Source organism: Bombus affinis, chromosome 6 (assembly GCF_024516045.1).
Source record: "Bombus affinis isolate iyBomAffi1 chromosome 6, iyBomAffi1.2, whole genome shotgun sequence".
In the NCBI taxonomy this organism is placed as follows: Eukaryota; Metazoa; Arthropoda; class Insecta; order Hymenoptera; family Apidae; genus Bombus; species Bombus affinis.
Window position 1 is genome coordinate 10,545,884 of NC_066349.1, and position 24,381 is coordinate 10,570,264.

General features: G+C 30.3%; 4 protein-coding genes across 12 annotated transcripts in view; 3 read left to right on the forward strand and 1 right to left on the reverse strand.

Moving 5' to 3' along the window:
- LOC126918108 (uncharacterized) lies at window positions 1-6,143 on the forward strand. 3 transcript variants are annotated; one of them, XM_050725745.1, is made up of 7 exons: window positions 1-395; window positions 1,559-1,889; window positions 2,326-2,902; window positions 3,169-3,225; window positions 3,301-3,428; window positions 3,516-3,712; window positions 3,756-6,143. In XM_050725745.1, the coding sequence occupies exons 2-7, from the start codon at window positions 1,665-1,667 to the stop codon at window positions 3,778-3,780; spliced, it is 1,209 nt and encodes a 402-aa protein (XP_050581702.1). In that variant the 5' UTR covers window positions 1-395; window positions 1,559-1,664; the 3' UTR covers window positions 3,781-6,143. The 3 variants fall into 3 exon arrangements, with proteins under 3 accessions (XP_050581702.1, XP_050581700.1, XP_050581701.1); XM_050725743.1 differs by having other exon boundaries at window positions 3,776-6,143; XM_050725744.1 differs by having other exon boundaries at window positions 2,326-2,848; window positions 3,776-6,143.
- LOC126918110 (uncharacterized) lies at window positions 5,277-18,743 on the reverse strand. Of its 6 annotated transcripts, XM_050725748.1 has the most exons (11): window positions 18,306-18,743; window positions 17,855-18,012; window positions 11,961-12,070; window positions 11,215-11,358; window positions 10,925-11,137; window positions 10,653-10,847; window positions 10,391-10,562; window positions 10,200-10,314; window positions 9,905-10,036; window positions 9,235-9,276; window positions 7,226-8,649 (listed from the first exon to the last, which is right to left on the reverse strand). In XM_050725748.1, exons 3-11 carry the CDS (start codon window positions 12,056-12,058, stop codon window positions 8,603-8,605), a joined length of 1,158 nt encoding a protein of 385 aa, XP_050581705.1. In that variant the 5' UTR covers window positions 12,059-12,070; window positions 17,855-18,012; window positions 18,306-18,743; the 3' UTR covers window positions 7,226-8,602. The 6 variants fall into 6 exon arrangements, with proteins under 6 accessions (XP_050581707.1, XP_050581709.1, XP_050581705.1 ...); XM_050725750.1 differs by lacking the exons at window positions 7,226-8,649; window positions 17,855-18,012; window positions 18,306-18,743 and adding exons at window positions 5,277-5,583; window positions 12,271-12,429; XM_050725749.1 differs by lacking the exon at window positions 18,306-18,743 and having other exon boundaries at window positions 17,855-18,020.
- Window positions 12,912-16,980, forward strand: LOC126918100 (serine/threonine-protein kinase polo). Its single transcript, XM_050725732.1, has 7 exons — window positions 12,912-13,250; window positions 13,679-13,903; window positions 14,012-14,229; window positions 14,306-14,601; window positions 14,694-14,990; window positions 15,265-15,665; window positions 15,760-16,980. Exons 1-7 carry the CDS (start codon window positions 13,158-13,160, stop codon window positions 15,955-15,957), a joined length of 1,728 nt encoding a protein of 575 aa, XP_050581689.1. The 5' UTR covers window positions 12,912-13,157; the 3' UTR covers window positions 15,958-16,980.
- Window positions 17,425-24,381, forward strand: part of LOC126918081 (ATP-binding cassette sub-family C member 4-like) — a 15,555-nt gene continuing 8,598 nt past the window's right edge. The window contains exons 1-2 of one of the 2 annotated variants that reach the window (XM_050725696.1): window positions 17,425-17,692; window positions 22,115-22,663. In XM_050725696.1, the coding sequence (XP_050581653.1) occupies window positions 22,590-22,663 (74 nt within the window). In that variant the 5' untranslated portion in view covers window positions 17,425-17,692; window positions 22,115-22,589. Of the gene's footprint in view, window positions 17,693-22,114; window positions 22,664-24,381 lie in introns of those variants that run through there. The other variant, XM_050725697.1, reaches the window with a different exon arrangement.

The window sequence follows — 24,381 nt, forward strand, 5'->3', positions numbered from 1 at the left end:
CCTATAGAGTTAAATGAAGTTACCGTACGATATCATTGTTAGTCATTCTTTGCACGTGTTTATCGAGAAGGAACGAGAGAGCTCAACGAAAGCGAAAGAAAGAATTAGTCATAGTGTCTTGCCAAGCGAATGTTGGCACCACTCGGGCCCAACAGCCGCCAAACCGGTCGAGTGGAGTCGTTGTAACTCCTAACTCGTAACGCTTGGAGACGCTTTCGGGTACAAGCTGACTAGGTAAACAAAAGATGCTACGGAACAGCGTCGTCCACGTTCAGGTCTGCATAGAGTGAGCCTCTTCCAGCGACAATACGCGAGTGAATTGATTCGCGAATTAATTGATCTCATCTGTGGCTCTCGCGATCGCTGGAAAATCGACAAGAAAAAATGTCACTCAGGTAAGGAACAAATTCTTTGGTTTCTTATGTATCCATACGATAGAGTATCTTCTTTTTCTTTTCTCACTTTTTCAATTCAGTCGAATTCCTGTGAAATAGTGAATTGTATATTGTCAAGTGTTGAGATAATCTTTTGGGATAAATATTTGTTCATTTTTAGAATGAACAAAAACATATCTTATTCTGAAGATAATAAAGAAACTAAAGTTGTAAGATTTAAATAAGAAATATTGGTGCTGTATAACAGAGAGTATAAAGATGAAACGATCGTGGAGTTTAATTGGTAAACGACATACGTGCCTAAAAAATAAAAAATAATTTTTTTAGTGAGGGACAATGTAGATTACATATAAATAATAATAATAAATACTATACTATTCATAGTATATCATAAATGTTGTTATATTAGGATAATTTATTTCAACTCTTAAATTTATCGTAAACAGAAGCCCTAAAATGAAGAATCAATCTTAAACAAACATATTTCTTATTCATACGCTATCTAAAATCTCCACTCCTAACACTTACAACATTTACCGTTTCCTCTATTGCTTTTCTTCGTTTCTATCGCTGACACATCTGCGTGCCCATGACGTGAATACAAGTCAGCAGAGTTGAGTTGAATGACGAATAGGTGATTTTATATATATTTCTCCATTTTTTAAATTCGTTTAATCAATTTCAAAGCCTTCCAATAATGATACACGTGTTGTCTTTTCTATCTCTGTTATTATCTTGTAGTTATTTCAAAAGATCTCATTGCAACATTCAAGTATATGTATGTTTACTATTATCGAATATTAAAGAATGGAAAAGATTTATCATCCGTATTATCAATTATCGATATGTGACAATTATCCCTTCTTTTTCTTTTCCTTTTTTAACGAAGTGAGTGAAAAATAATAGCACGTTAACTTATTTAGTAAAAAATGCGAGTACAAATTAATTACACTTAATTTTTAAATTAAATATTAACATTAAACATGATTTGTCTATATAAAAAGTTACTAATATCTAATAGTTACCATTCTTTTTCCTTCTTCAACGATGTGAGTGAAAAATATTAGCTTGATATTGACTTATCGGAAGAAGAGTAAGATTATAAGCTAATGACAATTTTGTTTCCAAATAAAGTGTTACTATCAAATTATGTGATGTTTCAGGTCATCTGTGATATGATACATATATATAATATTCAAACTAGTCCATAACGCGTTTTTCTGCGATTAATCGATACAGTGTCGGCGATCGGTGGCAACGAAAATTACAATGGAACACGTTCAAGATGACATCGATCCGCAGGTCGATCAAAATCGACCGAGAAACGCGGCAAATTTAATTGAATGGAACGTTAAGATGAAAGTTATCGTGTCTAACGTGAGAAAGTCAAAGATATCCCAAAGATCCCTCATCATCCTTATGTTTTTTTTAGCGATTGTCTTGGCTATTGCACAGTCTAAGATAAGGGAGGAAGTGCATGCCTTGCAAATACAAGTAAACTAATAAAACAAATTTTTATTCTCTCATTTATACAATGTGATATAAATAAATTAATATTAGAATAAATTTTGTTTATTAGATTAGCAATTAGAATACAATTCTATGAGCTAATTTGTTGACATCTACAGTATCACTTATGACGTGATGAGTAGACTGTGGATTTTTATGCAAATTCATATATTTGAGAGTATACTTAGAAAAGTAGAATCTCGATAGAAAATTTGTTTACTTACCAAGTATTATAAAAAATATTATACTTCGGATACTTTATTTATTTTGTTATATAACGTGCATTCTGTGGAACTTTGCACTTTAAAATATTCTATAAATGCATTAAGATCTGTAGTCTAATGATGAGAACTCATCAATGTGGAGTCTTCTTTAGCTATCAATTAAATTTACTGAAACAATCTTTTTTTATTATTTTCAGGTGCAATCTTTAACGTCCAAATACGATAGGATAAATCGAAATGTAAATCGAGCCTGGATCCAAAGGTCCGAAAGGCTCCTCAAAAATAAAAAGCTTCACGATGTAAGAATACTATTACAAGGAACATCATTGATATCTAAAGCCAGCGAAATTAGTGAAGTTCGAAATACTAGAGTCGATGGAAATCCTTATACTTACAATGTTATAATTCCATATATAAATTCAATGAAGAATTCCAAAGACATGTATATGTTACGTGATAACGCGTATGGTACAAATAATGGAAATAATATTGCTACTTCCAAGCTATTTATGAAGTTAAAGAGTAAAGTAGATAACACGAGTAATAGTAATTTACGTATCGAAAGAGCGGCACTAACGCTACAAGAACGGAAATTAACCGAAGAAGAAATACGTGAAAAGATCGATAATAACGTGAATGACGATTACTATAGTGATGATGATGACTTAGATTTCTGGAGAGAACCCCGTTCAGGAAGATCAAGAAGAGCGGAGGGAAGAGGTAAAAAACGGGGAAAGAACAAAAGGCGGCCCAAACGCAGTCACAGGCGATTGGGTATTTAGTATTATTTAGATAGCATGCGATTCTTTAATTCAAAGAGATACATTGTATCTAGAAAATTTCAATATAACAATATGAGTCTTTTTTTTTTTGGTAAGATACTAAAGTAATAGAAATTAATTAAATGTTGCAAGAGCTATAAAGCCTAAATTTAAATGCTATATAACGTAGTTGCAAGTTTCTGTGTAGACTGTTAATTCTGCTTGCTTAGTATTCTATTTTGTTAAATATAAAAAGGTAAGCAATGATTGTTTGTTTAGGACCCTTGGTAGCAACATTTGTGGGAGCAGTTCCTGAGCAACATATTACAGATACAGGTATGTAAAACTATTACTACATATATTATATATTTAATTAAATCCTTATATAGTATGATATTTGATATCTTTTAGTTTACATCGGTCCATGGGTCAAAAGTACTAAAAACAATACTCAATATAATTTAAATAAATTTCATCTGGTAGAAGACAAGAAATCTATAGAAGTTACAGCAACTGGTTTGTACATGATTTCTGCACAGGTAAATATCCGCATGTGTTATTATTTGGTATTCAAAATCAATTTACAGTTGTACTAAATGTTTTCACAATTTTCATTTCACTTTTAGATTTTCTATTTTGGAGAACCAACAAACTATTCGTATTGGATACTACTAAGTTCAGAAGGTAAATCTACTACACAAAAGCTTGTGAAATGTTCCACAGCCTCTTCTACATCAGCCACAGAAGTATCCTGTTATACAAGTGTAATAACTCCATTGCAAAGAGGCGATAGAGTTCACATTCAGCAACAGGAGAGAGATAGGTATGTAATTAATTTAAAGATAGGATATTATCTTTTCTTATAGAGTATTTAAATATTTTTTAGATTAATAAATATGCGGGAGGGACATAGTTATATACAACTAGTACTTCTATCTAATAATATCTGTAAGAAACGTTTACGATAACGAAGCGTGTAATAATTAAAAGATGTGCCATAAATAACGCAAAAAAGATCTATTCTTTTAAATGTAATCCTACATTTCGATTTAAAGAGAAATAAGAAAGTAATACTCTTAAGTAAATCAAACAAGGATCAAGTTTACGAGTTGTTTCTTGTGCAACTGATTCTTTCATTTTAAGGATACATATAAAAAATTTTTTTATGTTACTCTTATTTTTGTCGCTTTTTTAATATAATGTAAGTTTAAATTTTATACAATATTGAATGTTAGAAATACTTAATGCATAAGTACCATAGGAAAAATGATGTTGGAATTTATTCTTTATAAAATAGTTATATAGCTCAAGTTAGTTCACATATGTATGTATGCTGATATTATACCTTTGTACACTCGTTTTACTTTTTAAGAATTCGAAGATATGACGTTACGTTTTAAGAGTCACACCGTGTAACTACAATTTTATACCGGAAAATCGCCTTATTGTTAAAAAAATATCGTAAAGTTAGTATGTAATATCGTTAAACAATCATTTTGAAAGATTACAAAAATAAAGAATCCAATTGTAATTTATAACGTATTTATACATTTTTTATTATATTTTATAAATAAACAATATATATATATATATGTCAGGTTAACGTTAGGTTTATGGGCGTGTAACGAATCTTCATTCAGACTAGCCATCATTGTTGTACAATAGAGATTATATTTACTGGTATAAATAATGATTTTTTACAAAGTTTGACAAATAACCGTAGTAATTAAACACTCGAGATGTTAGTGACAATGTTTTTAGGTTCAATAACGAATCCACGGTCAACGGGATAACTCTTTGTTAAACATAGAATATATTTTGAAGCACAAAGTAACGTTTGCTGTGACGCTCGGTATAATAATGCACGTAAAGACGATGTGAAAACTCTTCAAGGTGATCGCAAGAATAAAAGACTGATGGAAATTTTTCTCTCCTTACGATCGCGTTTGTTCGTTGCATATTGGCTGGGGATATCAACAAAATTCCTGCCGCCGTTGCTAGGCAGACTCGCGTAGAGCTGATATTGCTCCTGCCCGGGGTTTGATTGTTAATACAACGTGTGGCCCACCAATACTGGCACTTCTCTGTTAAGTAAAAACGTTCATCCCGTGACCGTGGCTACGTTCGGCGACCAGTTGTGTCACCCGGAGCCCAAGCCCATCGTCACAAATCTCAGGCAAACATAATAGGATTGAATCATAACAACTATTTCTAAGTCTCATCATTTAAGTATAGCTATAATAAATAGTCTAGACTAAAGTATTGGGGTTCTTCCCAAAAATTCCAAAAGAAAGGCCCCGATGTTTCCTCATCACCGACATATATATATATATATAAACAATGTACTAGAAACAGCGAAACATATCGCATGTAATTAAAACATCAAATTGTTTATGCCATCTGCATAAATTGTACGTTTTTATTTGTAAAAAAAATATGTATTATTTTATCATGTGACGTATTATTACAATTAATTATTATAAACTTACAAATCTCAAAAATTCAGTCTCTTGGTAACTTATGTGAAAAGTACGATATTCCGTCCGTGCCATCTTACAATACTCGCCAATGTAAAATATAAAAAAGCACTGGAGTCTTCTAGGAGAACAACGTTGATGCCAGTCATGTGGCAGATGTTGCTTGGCTCATTGAATTGGTAGTACGACCATCTGTGACAGCATAGTCGTTATCAACCTACAGAAATTAATAATAAAAAATTAGAAAGTGGTAGATAACACAGAAGTATTGAAATCTTATAAATATACCTATCATTAACGCATTTATATTTAGTATGCGAATTGTTATTATATCATTATAATTTAAATCATAGAAACATATGTTCTGAGACTCCTTTTTCTTAAATATTCGGTACATTCCTTCCCTGCTTTTTCATTTTCATTTTATGTTAACGTCACAATAAATCATACTTGGTTCTTGTGAAGTAACGTATTCTTTAAAAGAATTTTCAATTCGTACCTTTCGATTGTTACCTTATCGTCATTATCGTGATTAAAAAATATGCTGCAGGTATCGTACGTATAAAGCGGTTCGACGTTCATGAAATAAAAATTTTTGATGTATATGTGTACCATATTAACTATCTAAATTGTATCCTTTTTATTTTTTAAGGGCAGTATGAATAAAATTACCTTACGTATTTTGAAGTTCCACTTTACACTCGATAAATGCAGATCTAATTATTATTATCCTTGCTAACATTTGCTTTGTAATAAATTTGTAGACTGGTTTTTTTTTATAAAAAACGGATAGATTTATTTTACTCACCTGAATTTGAGTTGAGGTTTACTCGAGCATTTGTCTTTTAATATATACGATCGTAATACATGTTAGCATAAATTTAATTCGATACTCTTGTTGCTTGCTTTTCCATTGATAGTTTTTGTTTGTTTGTTTATTTCTATATACTATTTGCGTTTTTCTTTTTTTTTCGTTTAAACATTTTTCGTTCTCTTTCTCTATATCATATATATATCATGTACAAGATGCAACTAAGTCTTTACGTGTGGTAACTTGGAAAACAATAGATTGAAGTGATGCTGACTATTTACATTGAAAAAGAATTGCAACAATATTTTGAATGAAAAAAATGAGGTGCACCACAAAAAAGATCAAACGCTATTTATTACAGGTCAATCGCTTAGAAAAATCAAACAAAGACATTCTAATTAATGAAAGATACTATATGATATACTCTAACAGAAAAAACAATACTTTCTAAGTTTCGTTTATGTGATACCTGATGCCATCGGACATTAATAACATTTATCATATCAGTCGTCATTTATTCATATAATATCGTATTGCTATTTGAATTGGTATTCTCCTTGCTGGTAACAGAGGGAAGGTACTCTCTCTTTCTTTCATTCTGTTCCCTAAGTATCTCAGGTTGTTGTTACGCCTGTGAAATAAACTCAGTTTTTGTCAATTTTTTTGTTATATGTCTAAAACTGTCCATTAATACTGTTATTATATATAGATATATATGTATATATATTGATAATATACTTCATTTTGAATATAAAATATCCTTTGAATAAGCTATATACAATAAAATAAAAAAGAATAATTCCATTCAATTTTTTCATGTACAAAAAATTTGCTTTTCAAAAGATTATTGATTTTAACAAAAGTTTCATACCTACGTTATGTTATAAGAATACGCTGTATTCTTTTCAGTTGAACTACTATTTTTAATGTATATGTGGTTTTCTAAGGCAGTTGCTGGTTTCCCCCTTTTCATTGGTAAATGTTCTTTGTAATTCAGTCCATATAGTCTTTCATATTAAAGGTGAGGAAATAATAAACGTGAAAAATATTACTGGTTATTTTTTATGGTTCTTTGTTTCAAAGTTTTGTTTCATTTTGGTTGTTATTACTCTAGTTCTTACAATATTAAATTGATTCACTATCACTTCACTACCAGTGACATGCGACGATAACTTTTAACATAGTTTAGATAATTTCATTGCAATTTATAATAATAAACAGAATATAAAACCACATCACCTGCCCTATATAATTACTCTATATTTTAATATACACAATTGGCTGGGACAAATGTTTCATACTCATATACATTGAACCTTGAATAGATACACTGTTTCTTGATTCCATATAAATATCTATTTTTTTTCTTTTAATTATTAATATGTCGTTTTGATTGTCTCTGCCGGTGTGACATTTCAATATATAATTACTACTTAAATAACTATTAAAACAAACTCCTAAAATTATAGTTAAATTTTCTAACATTTTTCATTTGATATTTCAAAAACAAAAAAATCTTTTTGTCACCTCTAAGCAGAGCATTTTACACATAATTCACACAAAAATTGAACTCTATAAATTAAAAATATATGTAGATATATGTGTATATATGAAATGAAATGTCGCAACAGTAAGACTGATTCATTATATTATAAATTTGTTACCTGTAGAAATATTGTCAGAATGAAAAATTCGCATTATTAAACGCATAAAACAGGGGCGGTATATTTTGATACAAGATTCTTTTTCATCACTTCATAGTTAAATGTAAAACAAAATACACCATAATATACAATTGTTTCCTTTTTTTTTTCTTCACGCAGAATGATAAGATATTCATTTGTCTACACCTAATATTCCTTTAATGTTATTGAGCTTTATGTGTTTCTGTGTTCACAATGATCAACCAATTAATGACTTTACAAATAGGGTAAATATCTTTGTCCTTAATAATTACAATTTTATATTTTAGAATCGCACATGGATATTTAAGATAAAGAAAAAGGAAAATGAACTGTACATCAACTAAACTTAATCCTAAAGCAATATTGTTAGCCAAGTATGACGAAAGTAGAATGCTATACTACTAAGTCAGGTATAAAACGTTCATGTTATTTATGCTTCCTTTTTTAAATTGTAATTAAACAATCGCATGCGCTTAATGCGCAATTTAATGAGCTTCCCATGCGCGCGACAAAGATAGAAAATCATTCATTTAAATCCTTTTCTATCGTTTTACTTTCTTCATTTCAATGTAAAAGTCTCTTCTCGACGAATTATTAATTACAGAACACTCAATGTTCATGACAAATGATATTTGTCCAACTTTTTCACGCGCTAGGAACGATTTCCTTGTTTGGAATTGTTTAAATTTGGAAAAGAAATAATATCTAAATGTGTAAAATTAAATAGTTGTATGTGTAATTTAATAACGTCGCTGAGACTGGGCGTTTTGGTAACCAGCACTGCCACCTGTAAACAACCATAGCTCCTCCGTTCAATCATCTTTTTAAGTATACAGTTTTGTGTTTTTTTAAATCTGATTCTGTACTTAATTTTATATTATATACAACATTAATCATCATATAAAATTGACGAATATACATATATTATTCGCCTATTTTCGTCAGGTGCATCTTTCACATTTTTTTTTATCACTACTATTCATTATGTTAACTCTGTTTTAAATTGTACAAAAAACAAATCGTACAGTATCTGCACTTGCCACTTCGTTTGATAGCTATAATTTATTACCGAAATTATGATTTATCGTTATATTCGTATCTGTTTCTACAAATATATATAAAAAACAATCCTGTCCTATAATCTTTTACTTCTTCAAATTAGTATTAATCCGTTCTAAATTTATTTATATGAATTGAAAAATTCACAATGGAACTTCGTTTTCAGTGTTTTTCAAGTATTCGGTTTATTAGGTTAACAAATATGATCGTTTCCTTAACGGTATGTTTAAACTCGGTCCTAAGTATTTTGTACTTTATTAAACATTGCCTTTAAGAAATTAAAAAGCTCGTCTGAGTTGTAAATTGTACTTACCATAATCTTGTTTTCCGTATACACCATCTTGACTCGAGTAATCTGCAAGTATAATAAATATGAATTACAAATTGTTAAGTAGCGATACTACTTTGAGTAATATAGATGTGACTCAGACGAGAAAAATCTGTAACTCGTTGGATTTAAAGGTTCAACTATTTACCTACGTCAAAATGAATTTCATAAATTATTAAAATCTTTTTGTTCAGGTACAGTATCATTCTGGAATGAAGAATAGCAGGAGGCAGTGTTGGAGTGCTGGTATCCAGATGAAAATATTCATAATATCCACATTTTTCTTCACCTTACCAATTTCTATTCTCACTTTCTTTTTAATAGGAGTAGTTATGAAACGCAACTCTTGATTCCAAACAAGTTTAAGGAAAAAAGTAAAACCAAATCTATTCTTATGTAACAAAAAAAAAAGGAAAAAAGAAAAAAAAAGAAAATTAAAATAAAAAGTAAAATTTCAGTGTCTCTATAATTAAACGTTTCTCGTCTGAATCGATTGATATTTGAGCATAACAAGTGCTAATAATTAAAAGCTATAAGGACAAGGCATTATTGATTACTGATTTTCCCTTCTTCGTTCGTTCTCTTTTTTTCAGATGAAACAGAGGAGAAGATAAATACGTGTTGTAAAATGTGGTGTCCAACGAAAAAAACTAACCATAAAGTTGCGTCGAGTAACCACCCCTGTTGCTCATAGAAGTGGCATTAGAAGTTCGGTCATCGTAAGGGTTAACAGTGGCATAACCTGCACCCCCACCCCCTGCTGCCACTGCCTCCTGCTGGTAATTGGCTGTGCACGCAGTATATTACATTAATTACACCATCACGTTAACAGGAATATTGCCCTCTATCTCATTTGCGTAACAGATTTTTTTTAGTTGTTCTGTTCTTCAACTTCAATGAAAATATTTAAGCTATAAAACAATTTATAACATACTATCATATATACTAACCTGATGGTGGTGCTTTGCCATAGCTATAAGGATCACCAGCACTGAAAGCTCCTGTAGCTGGTACAGTAGGGGCTCCCCCATACCTACTATCAGTAGCTGCTGAAGGTGGATATCCCTGAACAAAATTACATACATTATTTAGAAATTCCCCATTCCTTTTAATTTTGAATGTATAATATGAATTAGCTTACAGCTGTTTGGCCATAATCTGGAGGTTGCTGATAACTCTCGTAACTTTGATATGAAGATTGAGGATAATTTTGCGATCCGTAACCACCACCGTATCCTACCGCCTGCTGCTGTTGTGGTTGCTGTTGTCCTCCACCATAAGCATTACTGGTACCTCCTCCATATCCACCTTGACTGTCCCAACAATATTTAGATAAAAAAATAATAAAATCTTACACTTTTACTAAAACAACGTTTTCTGAGCTAATTAAAAATAATAATTACCTCGGTGGTTGAGTTGCATAACCATTCGCAGGTTGTGAAGATGGCTGATCAAATCTTGGCCTTTTTGAAGGTCCGCTCGAGCCTGGTGGTCCACCTCCTCTTTTCGATGGGCCACCGCCACCGCGCCCACTACCTCCTCTACTCCCACGATCTCCAAAACCTCTACCACCTGGACCACCTCTACCAGATCCTCCCCTGAAAATATAAAAAAGTTGAATTACATGGTATTTTATACATATAACTTTAAATTCAAAATAAATTAAATATTTTACCTAGATCCTCCTCTGCTGCCTCTATCCATTCCCCGTCCACGGAAATTACTACTACCACCACGATTGTCACCTCTACCAAAATCACCTCTTCCTCTACCTCGGAAACCACTGCTTCCACCTCCCCTACTGCCACCACGTGGTGGGCCTCCCATTCCTGGTGGTGGTGGTCCACCACCTCCTGGACCACTAGACATTCCTGGTTCTGGTGGACCTCTGATATAACAATATAAATCCATAAAAAAAAAATAAAATAAGGTAATTAAATGAAAAATAACTTCATATATAAATACCCAGGAGGAAAATGTCCACCACGACCACCTCTTCCAGGAGGACCACCTCTGCCTCTCATTCCAGGTGGTCCACCTCTCATTCCACCTCCAGGTCCACTAGCTCGGCCACCTCTCATCATACCACCTCCTCTAGGAGGGCCACCCCTATTGAACATCAAAAGCATCATAGAATGTTACAATTTATTGCATTATATACATAGGTTTGATAAAAAGTAAGTTAAAGAATATAAATACATTATATGTCTCTGATAAAAGTAAAAGAATATAAGTCAGAATCATTAGTTTTGCAGAGTAACACTTCTAATATTTGAGATACAATGCAAAATCAAATGTTAAATTTTGCATATACTATTAGAACCTTAGGTAAAAATGTAAGAAAAAAGGGAAATTGATTTGTATTATTAGAACCACTAGCAAAAGACAACAAGAGTAACTATTTTGTTTAACATTGGACTTATACCCTTTTGATTGCCCATCAGAGATATAATATATCCATAGAAGTTTCCTGTAATATATTTTTAACGTTTCATGTATTACGATATTTGAGTCTTATGGAAGCTACACTGAACAATTCTATAAATTAGGAAATATAAAAAGGATATAATACTGAAACATTATTTTGTAATATTAACCTTGAAATTGAAAAATTTGGAGGAAAAATTTAGAAGTTAGATAGTGAGAGGTTCATTCACAGGTTATATACATTTCATATAGGTAAAGTTGATAGCAAATATATACACACGTACCTTCCCCTGTCTCCAAAACCGCCGCGTCCTCTCATAGGGCCGCCTGGTCCACCACGTCCACCACGAAATCCACCTCTACTGGCTGGTGCGCCTTCCATTTATCGATATATCTAAAATTGATTTCAGTAAAATTTCTCCATAAGCGACAGTCTTCATTGATTACACCATAGACGCTACTCAATATTTTCAATATGAGTCACGAGGTTTTTCTCAATCACAACGATTTCTCTAATATATCGAAAGTGGTAAATAAATTGTAAAAAAAAATCTAATAAAATGCACGTTTCATTTCTATTAAAAATGTACTTACATTTCACTTATCCTTAAACAATCCGTTCATATATGCTAAACGCGCCAACCTTAGACAAGCCAATAACGAAAATGGATGCCGGTTGCCGGAAAAAGAAGCATCGACCACCCCGCTTCAATACTATTGTACTGACATTACCGGATATCCTTTTCATTACGATGCGTTCTTATGTATAATCTTATGTTTATTTCATTGAATTTCATTGAAGAAAATATTTAATTTAACTTGAATTTAATTCAATTTGACATAAATATAAATTTTTTTCTTATAATTTTTATTTAAAATTTTTGTCATTAATTTTCTCATTTTTGGAATAGTAAATGTAAAATTTCAAGATTATTATATGTAATTATTGAACATTTTAAATATCATATTCTATTTATGTTGTTATATATTATGTTGTTTCATATTCAATAACTTATTTTTTAAAAAATATATGCTTTTTAAAATTAATAACAAATTTGTTATTTAATTTTTATATTAATTAATTTATTATTTATGATAATTAATCCATATTTAAAATATATTTAATTATTTGAAAGAAAATCTTAAAGTGAATTTATTAGATATTTTTGTTAAAGAAAAATGAACAGCAATCAGTTTTATAGAAACGTAGTTTAACATTACTATAGGTATAGTAACAAGTACGCATGAACAGTTGGTCATGCGCTCAGGGAAACGCGGGATTGGTTAAAGTATTGAGATTTAAATATTGAAATCCGTTGCTTGTCTTCCGCATGACAAAAACAGGAAAATTTGTATTTGAGAAGGAAGTTAGCGCTGAATATATTTTTTTAGTGGAACGTACAACTAACGTGAGCAATATTAATCAGAACACGACGTTTCTTGTAATATACTGCACGATCCAGCGAAAAAGATAGTACAAAATGTCAAAAGATGAGAAAGAATGCGTTATTCCTGATGTGATATACGACGTAAACTCGGGAAAAAGTTATATCAAGGGACGATTTTTTGGAAAAGTTAGTAATATCTTCTTACAGTAAATCTTTCTTGTATATTTGTTTGTCTTGGAAATTTCATAATAATTAAACATTTTTGACTTTGGGATTTTTCTAATCAGACAATTTTTCGTTTAGTATGTGTTAACTGTTAGTATGTGTTACTTTCTTCCACACATTTTGTGAAATTCCTGGTAAAATATGTAGTATAATAAACCAACAATTTTATTATTCTTATTTTATTATATATTAACATTAATTTTATTAAGTGCTTAGAACAAATTTTTGGATGATTTTGATTTAAATTTGCTGTATTATATGATATTCAATCTAGAATTGTGTAACATAATAAGTTACTGTATCATACATTTTTGTACGTCCTTTATGCTTTATAGTTTTAATCCTTTCACTCAGTATTTTTTTATATTCTATATATTTTTTTATTGTAGGGTGGTTTTGCAAAATGTTACGAAATCAGAGAATCAAAGTCACATCGTGTATTTGCTGGGAAAATTGTGCCAAAATCACAAATCACAAAGAGCAATCATAGAGAGAAAATGACCCAAGAGATTTCCATTCATCAAACTTTGAACCATAAAAATATTGTTGGTTTTTATGGTTTTTTTGACGATCCGCAGAATGTATATATAATTTTGGAGCTGTGCAGAAAAAGGGTAAATATTCTATGTAAGATAAATATAAGGACAAACATATAAATAATCTATTTAGTAGACTTTTTTCAAAGATATATATATTAATGAAATGACAATTGTACTTTTCAGTCAATGATGGAATTACATAAACGTAGAAAAGCACTAACAGAATGTGAAACGAGATATTATATGAAGCAAATTTTAGATGGTGTAAATTACTTGCACCAAAATAAAATAATTCACAGAGATCTAAAATTAGGTAACTTGTTTTTAAGCGATGATCTGCAGGTTAAGATCGGTGATTTTGGTTTGGCTACCAGACTAGAGCATGAAGGAGAACGTAAAAAGTAACTATTTTGTTTATTTTACTATATGTCTTAACATTTAATGTAATATAAAAATTAACTTTGATTTCATTAATAGAACACTGTGTGGAACACCTAATTATATAGCACCAGAAATTTTAACTAAGGTTGGACATTCTTATGAAGTTGACATATGGAGCATTGGATGCATTATGTACACTTTACTTGTGGGGAAACCTCCATTTGAAACATCGAGTTTAAGAGAAACCTATGCTAGAATAAAACAAGTCCAATACAAAATTCCTAATTATATTGGTACAGTTGCGATGAGCATGATTTCTAATATGTTACAAGGAAATCCATCCAAACGCCCTTCCATAACAAAATTAATTAAAGATCCATTTTTTTCTTCTGGTAAGTAACATCAAGTTTTGTCAGAATTATAAATCACTGCCATTATATGTATGAAATATTTTTCACTGATAATCTATTCAATATTATTATAGGTTTTATGCCACATAGTTTACCACTGTCATGTTTAACAATGGCACCACGCTTAGACCTGCTGGAAATGCATAATCAACGTAAGCCATTATCTGAAATGAATACTAATGTAGGAGGAGAGGGACAAGACTTTGTATTCCGTGTACCTAACAGTCCGGCGCGTAAAACGAAGCCTGCGGATGCAATAAACGAAGTCCAAAAACTGAATCTTGATATTAAAAAGATGCTTCAGACATTGAGAGAGCAGTTGAGTGCTGTATTAAAGTCTAAACCATGTAGAGAGACAACTTCGTCAACAGGTACAATCATCCATGGATTAAATATTATTATCACGTTTTGCATGGAAATTATCATTTATACTGATGGAAATTATTTCCTGATGCAGAATATTCAAGACCCTATCAGATATTTACGGAAATCTCAGGCACGAATCTCATCTCCCTTTCATTTTCCTGTACATTAAAATTAACATTTATTTAGATAATGAAAATATTGTATAAAATAATTGATCTAATAATTGACAAATATATTTTATGTAATTTGTTCTGTATATATACATGTTTAACTGTATAGATGAAATGACTGACCCTGCTGCGCAACCTGTACTTTGGATAAGCAAATGGGTTGATTACTCGGATAAATATGGATTCGGATACCAACTTTCTGATGATGGTGTGGGTGTAATGTTCAACGATGGGACTCGTTTAATAATGCTGGCTAATTGTTTCAATATCCACTATATAAATCGCGAAGGAGATGAATTGTATTACACAGTCAGAGAATATCCTTCTGAATTAGATAAGAAAATGAGGCTAATGAACTTTTTCTTAAAGTACATGAAAGAACATTTGATGAAAGCTGGAAGCTCTGTCGCTGTGAAACCATGCGATGCGATGTCTAGGATACCTTACATGCATCAGTGGTTCAGGACACAGAGTGCTGTAGTTATGCAATTGACTAATGGAACAGTACAGGTAAGTAATTAAACATTCTAAGTCATATCTCTGTTTAAGTTTCGAATTTTCGAATGTAATACAAAAAATTTAATTTATAACATTTCACTTTCAGATAAATTTCCTAGACCATACAAAAATTATTATGTGCCCACTAATGGCAGCTGTTACGTATATAGACACAGAGAAAAATTTCAAAACTTATAGATTCCAAACTATACAAGAAAACGGATGTTGTAAAGGTTTGGCTAAAAATTTAGCGTACGCCTACGAAAAGCTTCTATTAATGTTATCGAATCCCCAAACTCGATAATCATAGCTTGAAGCCAATCGATTTAGGGAATGAACAATTCTGATACGCAGTATATTTTAGAAGTACTATGCTCTTCTTTTTTAGTAAAGATAATGTCTTCATATTTAGCGAATAACAAATACGACTAATTAGTTATTTTATTTTTATTTTATTTTATAGAAATATATTGAAATTTTGCTAGGTGTTTATATTATAACATCCAAACAAAACATATACAGATCATGCGAACAACTTATCTATTAGGGGATTTTTTCTTATAGCTAAAGTAAGCCTTCGTAATTTTTATATTAATGTGGACAATTAAATTATGGTTATAATCCTTTTTGTAATAATTCGTATTTTGACAATTTTATGAATGAACAAACATTTAAATTTAAGTATTTTGCCACGATATTCGTTACTCCATATACGTACCAAGAATAATAAAGCGTGAACATTAGCTGGTCAATATTGCTTTCATGGAGTAGTGCAATTTAACATTTGTCTATTTTTATAATGTGGAAGGAAAAATGGCCTAATCTTCAGTGATATTCCAAGTCGTACATATTCCAACAACAAATCTCTTTCACCCCATTCTCATCAGACCAAAGTTAGGTCTACTGATGTGTGTATAGAGCGTGCCTGCGCGTCTTGCACACCATTGAAAACATACTGAAATTTCTGATTTTCTTGATTTTGCAAGAGCAACGTACGAATTATTTTTTAATTGTAAAATTTGGGTGCGGCACTTAAGGAATTGTAAAATGAAATGTGAAATAGAATGTCAGAGCAAATGACAATATTTATATAAGACTTAAATTCATATTCTAAATATTACTTTAACAAGATATATGGAAATAAGAAAGGAACGAATATATACAAATGTACATACATACATACATACAAACATCTCATGGCACTATACCCAATACATATCATATAAGCATTTATTGTATTAAATAATAAATTATATCGATAGTATTATTTTTGTAAGTATCTTATGACATCGTTTTGAAAATAAAATAAAGTGTTTCCATTCTTAAACTTGTTGAATTTCAAATTTCGCAGCCATCAGTTAAAATTAAAACAGATCTGAATTAGGTTAGGCTAGATATTATCCTCACACATGTAAGTACATATGTACATACACACACCTTTTATAATTTTTATTGCAACTGTATAGATTTATCTCTATTGCAAATTTTCAATTAAAAATTATAATGAAAATAAGAACTGAAATCTTTCAGGGTACATAATATATATATCAATATTTAAATAAAAAATATAAAAAAGTAAATTTGTGGATAAAATCAAAATGAGATTGAAATATTTAAAATCTACCATCTATTTTAACGGAAAATATTACATAATAGAAAGGAAATTTTTTAGTTAAAAAATTTCCAATCCACATAGAAGTATAATTATGTTATACATTCTAATCAAAGTACAAAAATAATGGAAAATAACAAGGAGAATGGTACACGCTATTATCAAGGAAATGTACACAAGCCTATTATATTGACAAATGACAGCTAAATGCAGTGGTGTGTTGCGTATACGTCACAGAACGAAGAGGTAAAGGCAAGCAAAGGAAAGTCAAGCAAGAATTGTATTCAGTAGTGGCGCAGGCTTTGCGCTAACCACGCGTGTGTTGTTTTGGTTCGTTCAAGTTCGTAACTCGATCCAAGAATTCAATTTGTAGAATGTGACACACATCGGTAACGTTTTCTCGTTGGGCAGAAGACAAACAGTACAGGTACAGAAATTGAATAAAAGCACTTATTGGACGCATTTCGTGTACGTATATTTCATTCGACTATTTTCGATCGAAGTACTCCTTGAATCATAACTATCGTATATACGAAATGCTGCCATGTTAACATCAAGGCCACTACGTACTAAGTAAAGGCATTCTTACCCCTTAAGCTGAAAATATCTTCGTTTAACAGAATTGACGTCTTTTGACAAAGTAATCTTGGAATGAGTTTCACTCATTAGATATCGGTAACCAAAGAACAAGTTGGCGTGTGATGAAAACCACGTGTTTTCCGTGAAATTGTTTAATGAGCATGCGTCCTAGAAATATAACGTTAATTTATATAACGTCATAAGTAGATTGTGGGTTTTTAACAGTTTTATATTTTTATAAACAAAACTAAAAAAATGGAATTTAAATAGATATGCCCTTCATCTATTAAATATTATAATATATATTCTACTTGGGATATTTTATATATTGTTGTATATTAATGCATTCTGTGCAATTTTGCTCTTTTAGATTTCTTACACATGCGTAAGAATCCGCACTCTAGACGATAGAATTATGTGACTTCTAGGAAACCGGAAAATTTGACTTGTCTTTTACAAACCTACAATGTTGACGAGTTGTTGATTGGCTATATGTGTAGTAGTTCTTATACGTATTAAATCAAATTGAAAGGAATAGTGATATATCAGGCTGAACATTACGCATCACGTGCCGTATACAATTGACCCTTTCTCAGCTTCTCTCTGTCTCGATAACAATTTTGCTTGCCATCATTTAATGCGACCATTAGCCTGACTACGTTATACAACTAGAAGGCATCCGCCGCTTACGATTAATAACAATAATAATACGAGAAATGATTATTTTTAGACGACGACAACAGCTGGAAAAATTATCATCTTTGTGAAAACATTCGCTGAAATATATATTGAAAGTTATTTCATATCGTAATTCTTTTTATGCATCTTCGTTTCGTGCTAACAACTTGTCGAGTCGACTTTTCGTTGCATAACGCCTTTCAATTGTTCTCGATGAACCTTCGTGTTTCATTTCAACAATCATTAATTAATTTATATTTTTGTGATATCATTGTCACTGTTTGTTAAAAACATTTTTTTTTTAAGTTTGGAAATATATCTGTGTGGAAATATACATGGAAACAATATTATGACATTAAGATTGTTATTTAGAAGTTCCAAAAATAATTAATCATTTATTTGATATCCTGCGATCATAATTTAACTATCATCTCATATTCAACTCATGGCTTCTCATTCTGCATAAATTAGCGAAAATCTTTAAGATGATGGGGTATAATTTACCTTCGTTCTAAGTTGTTTTACGACGCGTTGTGTACACATCCGCATATATAAGGTAGAATTGAGAATTGCAGCCTTAACTTTGCCGACGGAGCGTCATCTGTCTTTTCTCCTTGTTCTAAAAGCAACAATTACGAAACAAGATTTTCTATGTTTTAATTTGACACGAATAATAATTTCTACGGTTTTTAAAAATTAGTATTGCATATCATAAACCATTACGAAATTGTAAAATCGTATTTTGCACTGATAACACGTAAGATCTCAGAAAGTTTATGGAACTGATAAGAATACAATAAATCTCTTGGTATAGTTATTGTGTTAAATTATTGCTGATTTATTGCATTTCTTGGAAGAAGATTTCAAAAGAAAATAATGTACATATATGTACTATAGAAATATTACTTTTTCTCAATAACGTAATATGTATATGCAATTTTCTTTTTTTGAAATGTTTCCTATTTTGGATAGATTATGTAAAATTATATAAGTAGGAATCCCTAAAGATTAAACAATAGACATATCAAATTTTCTGCTGAATAACCATGACAAATACACTCTATTCGCGCGGTAACGTTGCGTATCGTGAACCAGAGAGACGAATTTATACTTAATATGTACTTTCTCTTGTAGATATGGATACACAAAATAAATAAAATCAGTATTTTAGAAATCACCTTTTTTGTATTTTCGTATATCTGTTATAAGTAGAATGCGGATATTTATGTAAATTCATATTTTTACAAATATAATACAAAATATGGAATCTAGATAGACAATTGTTTCATTGTTCTACCTATAACATATTAAAATGTTATAACAACTAATTTTGCATATTTTTTAATATTATATGTATTCTCTAGATTTTTGCGCGTTTAAATTCCTTATAAATGGATAAACAATTTAGATCAACAATTTAGTCATAAGTACACGAGGATTTTCTGATCTCAAACTTTAAATGATGGTTCAAATTAGAATTATTCGCGTAGCATCAATTTGAAGACATTTAGGATTGATATTATTGAAATATTTATTTAGAAATTATTATTTCAAACAGATTTAGCCGAGATCTAGATCAACTACACAAATATTTTCATCTACATACACGGAAGTAGATATTGAGTCATGAATGACAAGGATGACTGACATCATTCTTATCATTATGCTTAACTACATACATGTATAATATGTATCGATGCCAATAGTCATATAATTAATTAAATAACAAACACTTATTTGAAAAAAGAATTTCTACAAATTTCTAAATAATTATAAGTATCTTTTATTTCCCGTACTTCGTGTTTTATGTTATTGAGACAATGTTGACTATGCTAGCTCATTATCTTTCCATGTACATATTCATATCTACATAATGTATTGTACATAGTTACGTTAATTTCTATCTCTTCGATTGGACAATATTATACTGCATGAACAGCTACACTACGCTGGTGAAATAGAAAACGAATAAGCAAGTTACAACACATTACCCAACTCATTAGAATCTAGCACATCGCTTTAACACGATTAATGAATTTTAATTATATTGCAACGCATTTATAAGATTCAATTCTATAGTATTTTATGAGACAAGTATAAGACAAGATGATGCATTAATAATGTATTAAATACATTATATATTTACAAAATGCATTAGTTGCAGTAAATACATAAGTATATTAATTTATTAAGTTATATCAAGCGAGTTATTATTTTATTGAAATACAAAAATACAAAAATTTATTAAAATACATATATTACAAAAGTACGTTACATAAATCAAAAATATAAAGAGAATTTTCGAAGGAGAATAATTCGAAGGAGATACTTTTTATATCATAGTGATATAAAATACTTTGATTTATCTTTAATACTTTATAATTAATATGTATAATATTAATATTTATAATACTTCCAAATTTTGGCAAATCATAGCGTAATTTATAATTGCAATGTGGGTTCAATAAAATTCTATAATGTGACTCAAATAAAAACAATGAGTTGCAAGTGAAGTGGTACATTAATGTATTTTTGATTATTAAATAATTGCTGCATATATGATACAATCAGAACGACGAATAACTGGTTTTTATATATGCATACATAACTTAATTTATGATATATGAATTTATTGATTTTTACATTCTAATTGCACTCGTTTCATTACCCAAATGATTTTGTATCTTAGATAATAATTATTTTTATTAAACTAATTCTGGTAATAATATATTTGTAATGTGCACACTGTAATAATAGATGTATTTAATAAATACAATGAACAAAATATGAACGAAGTATTTATGAGATTCCACTATATTGATCTATTTCATTCCATTTGCTTAGTTTTACTCATTTACAATTTATTATCTGATATTCATTCGTAATATTAGTGGATTGATATAAGTCAGCTCGCTGCTAGCTTCCATAAAATAGTATTCTCCATTTATTATTATAAAAAAATTATAAAATCATATTTTTTCAAGTAATAAAAACGTATCCTGATAGAGAACAAAATTATAGCTTTATCAATTATGAAATTAAAGAGGGGATACATCTAAAAGTTAAAATACATGAACGTGAATTCAAATTCTTAGTATTTTGACTTACGACGTTATGATTTTCAATTAATCGGATATAATAGTGATCTCTTAGTATAGATTTTAATAAATCCATTGGATAGTTCATATCAGGCATATAAATGATTTTCCGATACGTTCAAATAATCTGTGCATCGATTAATGTATTAATAGTAGATATTAAGATACTTGTGTATGAAAACGATTAATTTGAAAAATATTCTAATTTTAATTTCGTAGAACTTAGCATATGTAAGATAAGAAATTATTCAATTTCGTATTGTTGCCTTTGATCGAAAAACTTTTAAATAACATATATATATATATTTATACAGTTATCGGATAGTAACGTTAAATGCAGATGTGTAACACATCGTTTAAAAGTCAAAAACATCGTTACAATCTTCCAGCCATTGTTTGACTAGTGACGAAGCAAGTATCGAGATAAAGAGACGAAACGAACACACATAAGGAGTTCGGTCTAGATACATGATTTCTTTCTGTCTTAAATACAGGTGTTCGATCCAGACGTGTCTTATTCTTCTCCACGATACAGTTTCACGCAAAATCAAGACAACTTCGATGAGAACTATCGTTCTGGATATCTACATCGGATTTGGCTAATCAAGATTTATCGGTCAAGTATCTCCACAACATTATCGTAAATTTACTGATCAATATCTTTAAGATTCTTCGAGAGTTTTTACTTATTGTATCTTATTGTATCTGTACTGTGTCAATTTTTAAATGATTGCTCAATCAGCCAGCAATTAACCTAGCCTCTAAGAAGGTTCTTAAACAGCTACTTGAATGATAAGAACGTGTCATTCTGAGGAGATCTTTTCTATTTTTGACCGTTTGACTTTGATTTCGATGCGAGTGTTCGCGATTCGTTTCCTTCCTCGTAAAATCGGTCATCAGTTAAGTAGCTATCAACTAGTGATCAAAGGATCGATTTGAAAGACGAGTTAATGCAGCGTACGAAGAAAGATGGACTCGAGCAATTCAAAATCGAAACCAAATCCGCGGGCGAAGGCCAGCTTGCTGTCGGTGTTGTTTTGGTGGTAAGTTTCGTACGATTATAAGTTTGGCATGTTAATTGACAAAAATATATTGCATATACATTGGCATATGAAAATATTCCATCGCTTGTAGAAACATTCTATGAGCATGTTATCTGTAACAAGACCGACAATCATAACCATATTGGTGAAATTTGAAACATATCTGAAGATGTATATAGGAATTACAATATACTTAGTATAAATTCATACATAATTTCACAGTGCTCACAGAAGTATTTGAACAATCAATTATCCGTTATATGTTAATGTCTCCATATTCAGTAGATATCATATTTAACGTTTATCACGTGCTTAAAATAATTGTATATGCTTATGTAAATTTTTTTTTTTTTTACTAAATGTATATTTGCAGTAATTAATCTTGGCATTTCAATTGCTTTCCATATACATTTTCAGATTGGTGTGAAATTTGCCGTCATATAATCATTAAGTCAATATAATTATGACAGTCATGGCTTATTACAGTGACGAAATTTCAAAATGTACAATGTATACATAAGAATTTTCTATGCTAAGTATTCAAGAAGTAACTGAGTCACTGTACATATGTACATATTAGTTATTTATTATTAAAAAATTAGGTTGTACCAAAAGTTGCTTTCATTTTATAAGGAAATAATAGACAAAATAGATCATTGGGATCAATGGATCCATTTTGAAATGGACCATACATAATTCAATAAAATAGTTTAAAACGAAAAGTATTGTGCATCTATTGTTTTCTTAAAAAAACGAAAGAAACTTTTGGGCAACCTAATATATATTTTATACGTAGATTGACAAAGATATAAGAAGATACACAGTGCCTGAAATCTCGGTTAGGGCCGTACGAAGAAACTTTGAACGCGGAATCAATGTATTTTCTACAGAATGTTGAAATAATGCTTTATATACCTATCACATTTTTGCTTTTTCTCATTTTTTATTTTACTGCAATAATAATTAATATTTGCAATTTTTCTACTTGTAGATGAACCCATAGATAGTCATTTTTTAAATATATAGAAGTTTAAAATATTGCGTAAAATTGTAAATGAGTCTGGAGCTAAAAAGTTATCAGTTAATACCATATCAAATAACCGGTGATCACCAATATGCTACCAATACCAATTCTTGATAGGTTAAATTTACAACCTCGGAAGCTCGCTTTATCTTGGCCTGAGACAAGCAATATTTTTTTGCCCTGCACTCGTTCCGCAATCCAAAAGTAGGCTGGAGCGATGAACTCTTAACGTATTTCAAATATCTGATAAAAATGTACAACCGTTTCATATGCCGTTCGAAAATAATATTTTTGAAAAGAAAAGATTCTCCACCTCTTGCCTTCATTCCAATTTAGTAAAAATAAATTGAATTTCTAATAGGAACATATAATTTAAACTTTTTATTCAATTGATTAAATATAAATCGTGTATGTAATATAGAATATTCGAATTGTGTTATCCGATACAGGATTAGGCAGATAAAGAAATCACAAGGAAAGGAGTTAAACGATATGAGCTTGAAATAGTAGAAGAAGAAATAATTAACGCTACATTAATTTTCAAATTTCAATTTCAATTCGAAATATCCTTATTGAGAAATATTCAAGTAGAGAACACTTTTAATAATATAAGTATTTAAGTTCAATCGTTTGAATAGTTTTCGCAAGATAACTCAAGCATATTTCAGGAAGGAAAATAAATACACAGTTGTTT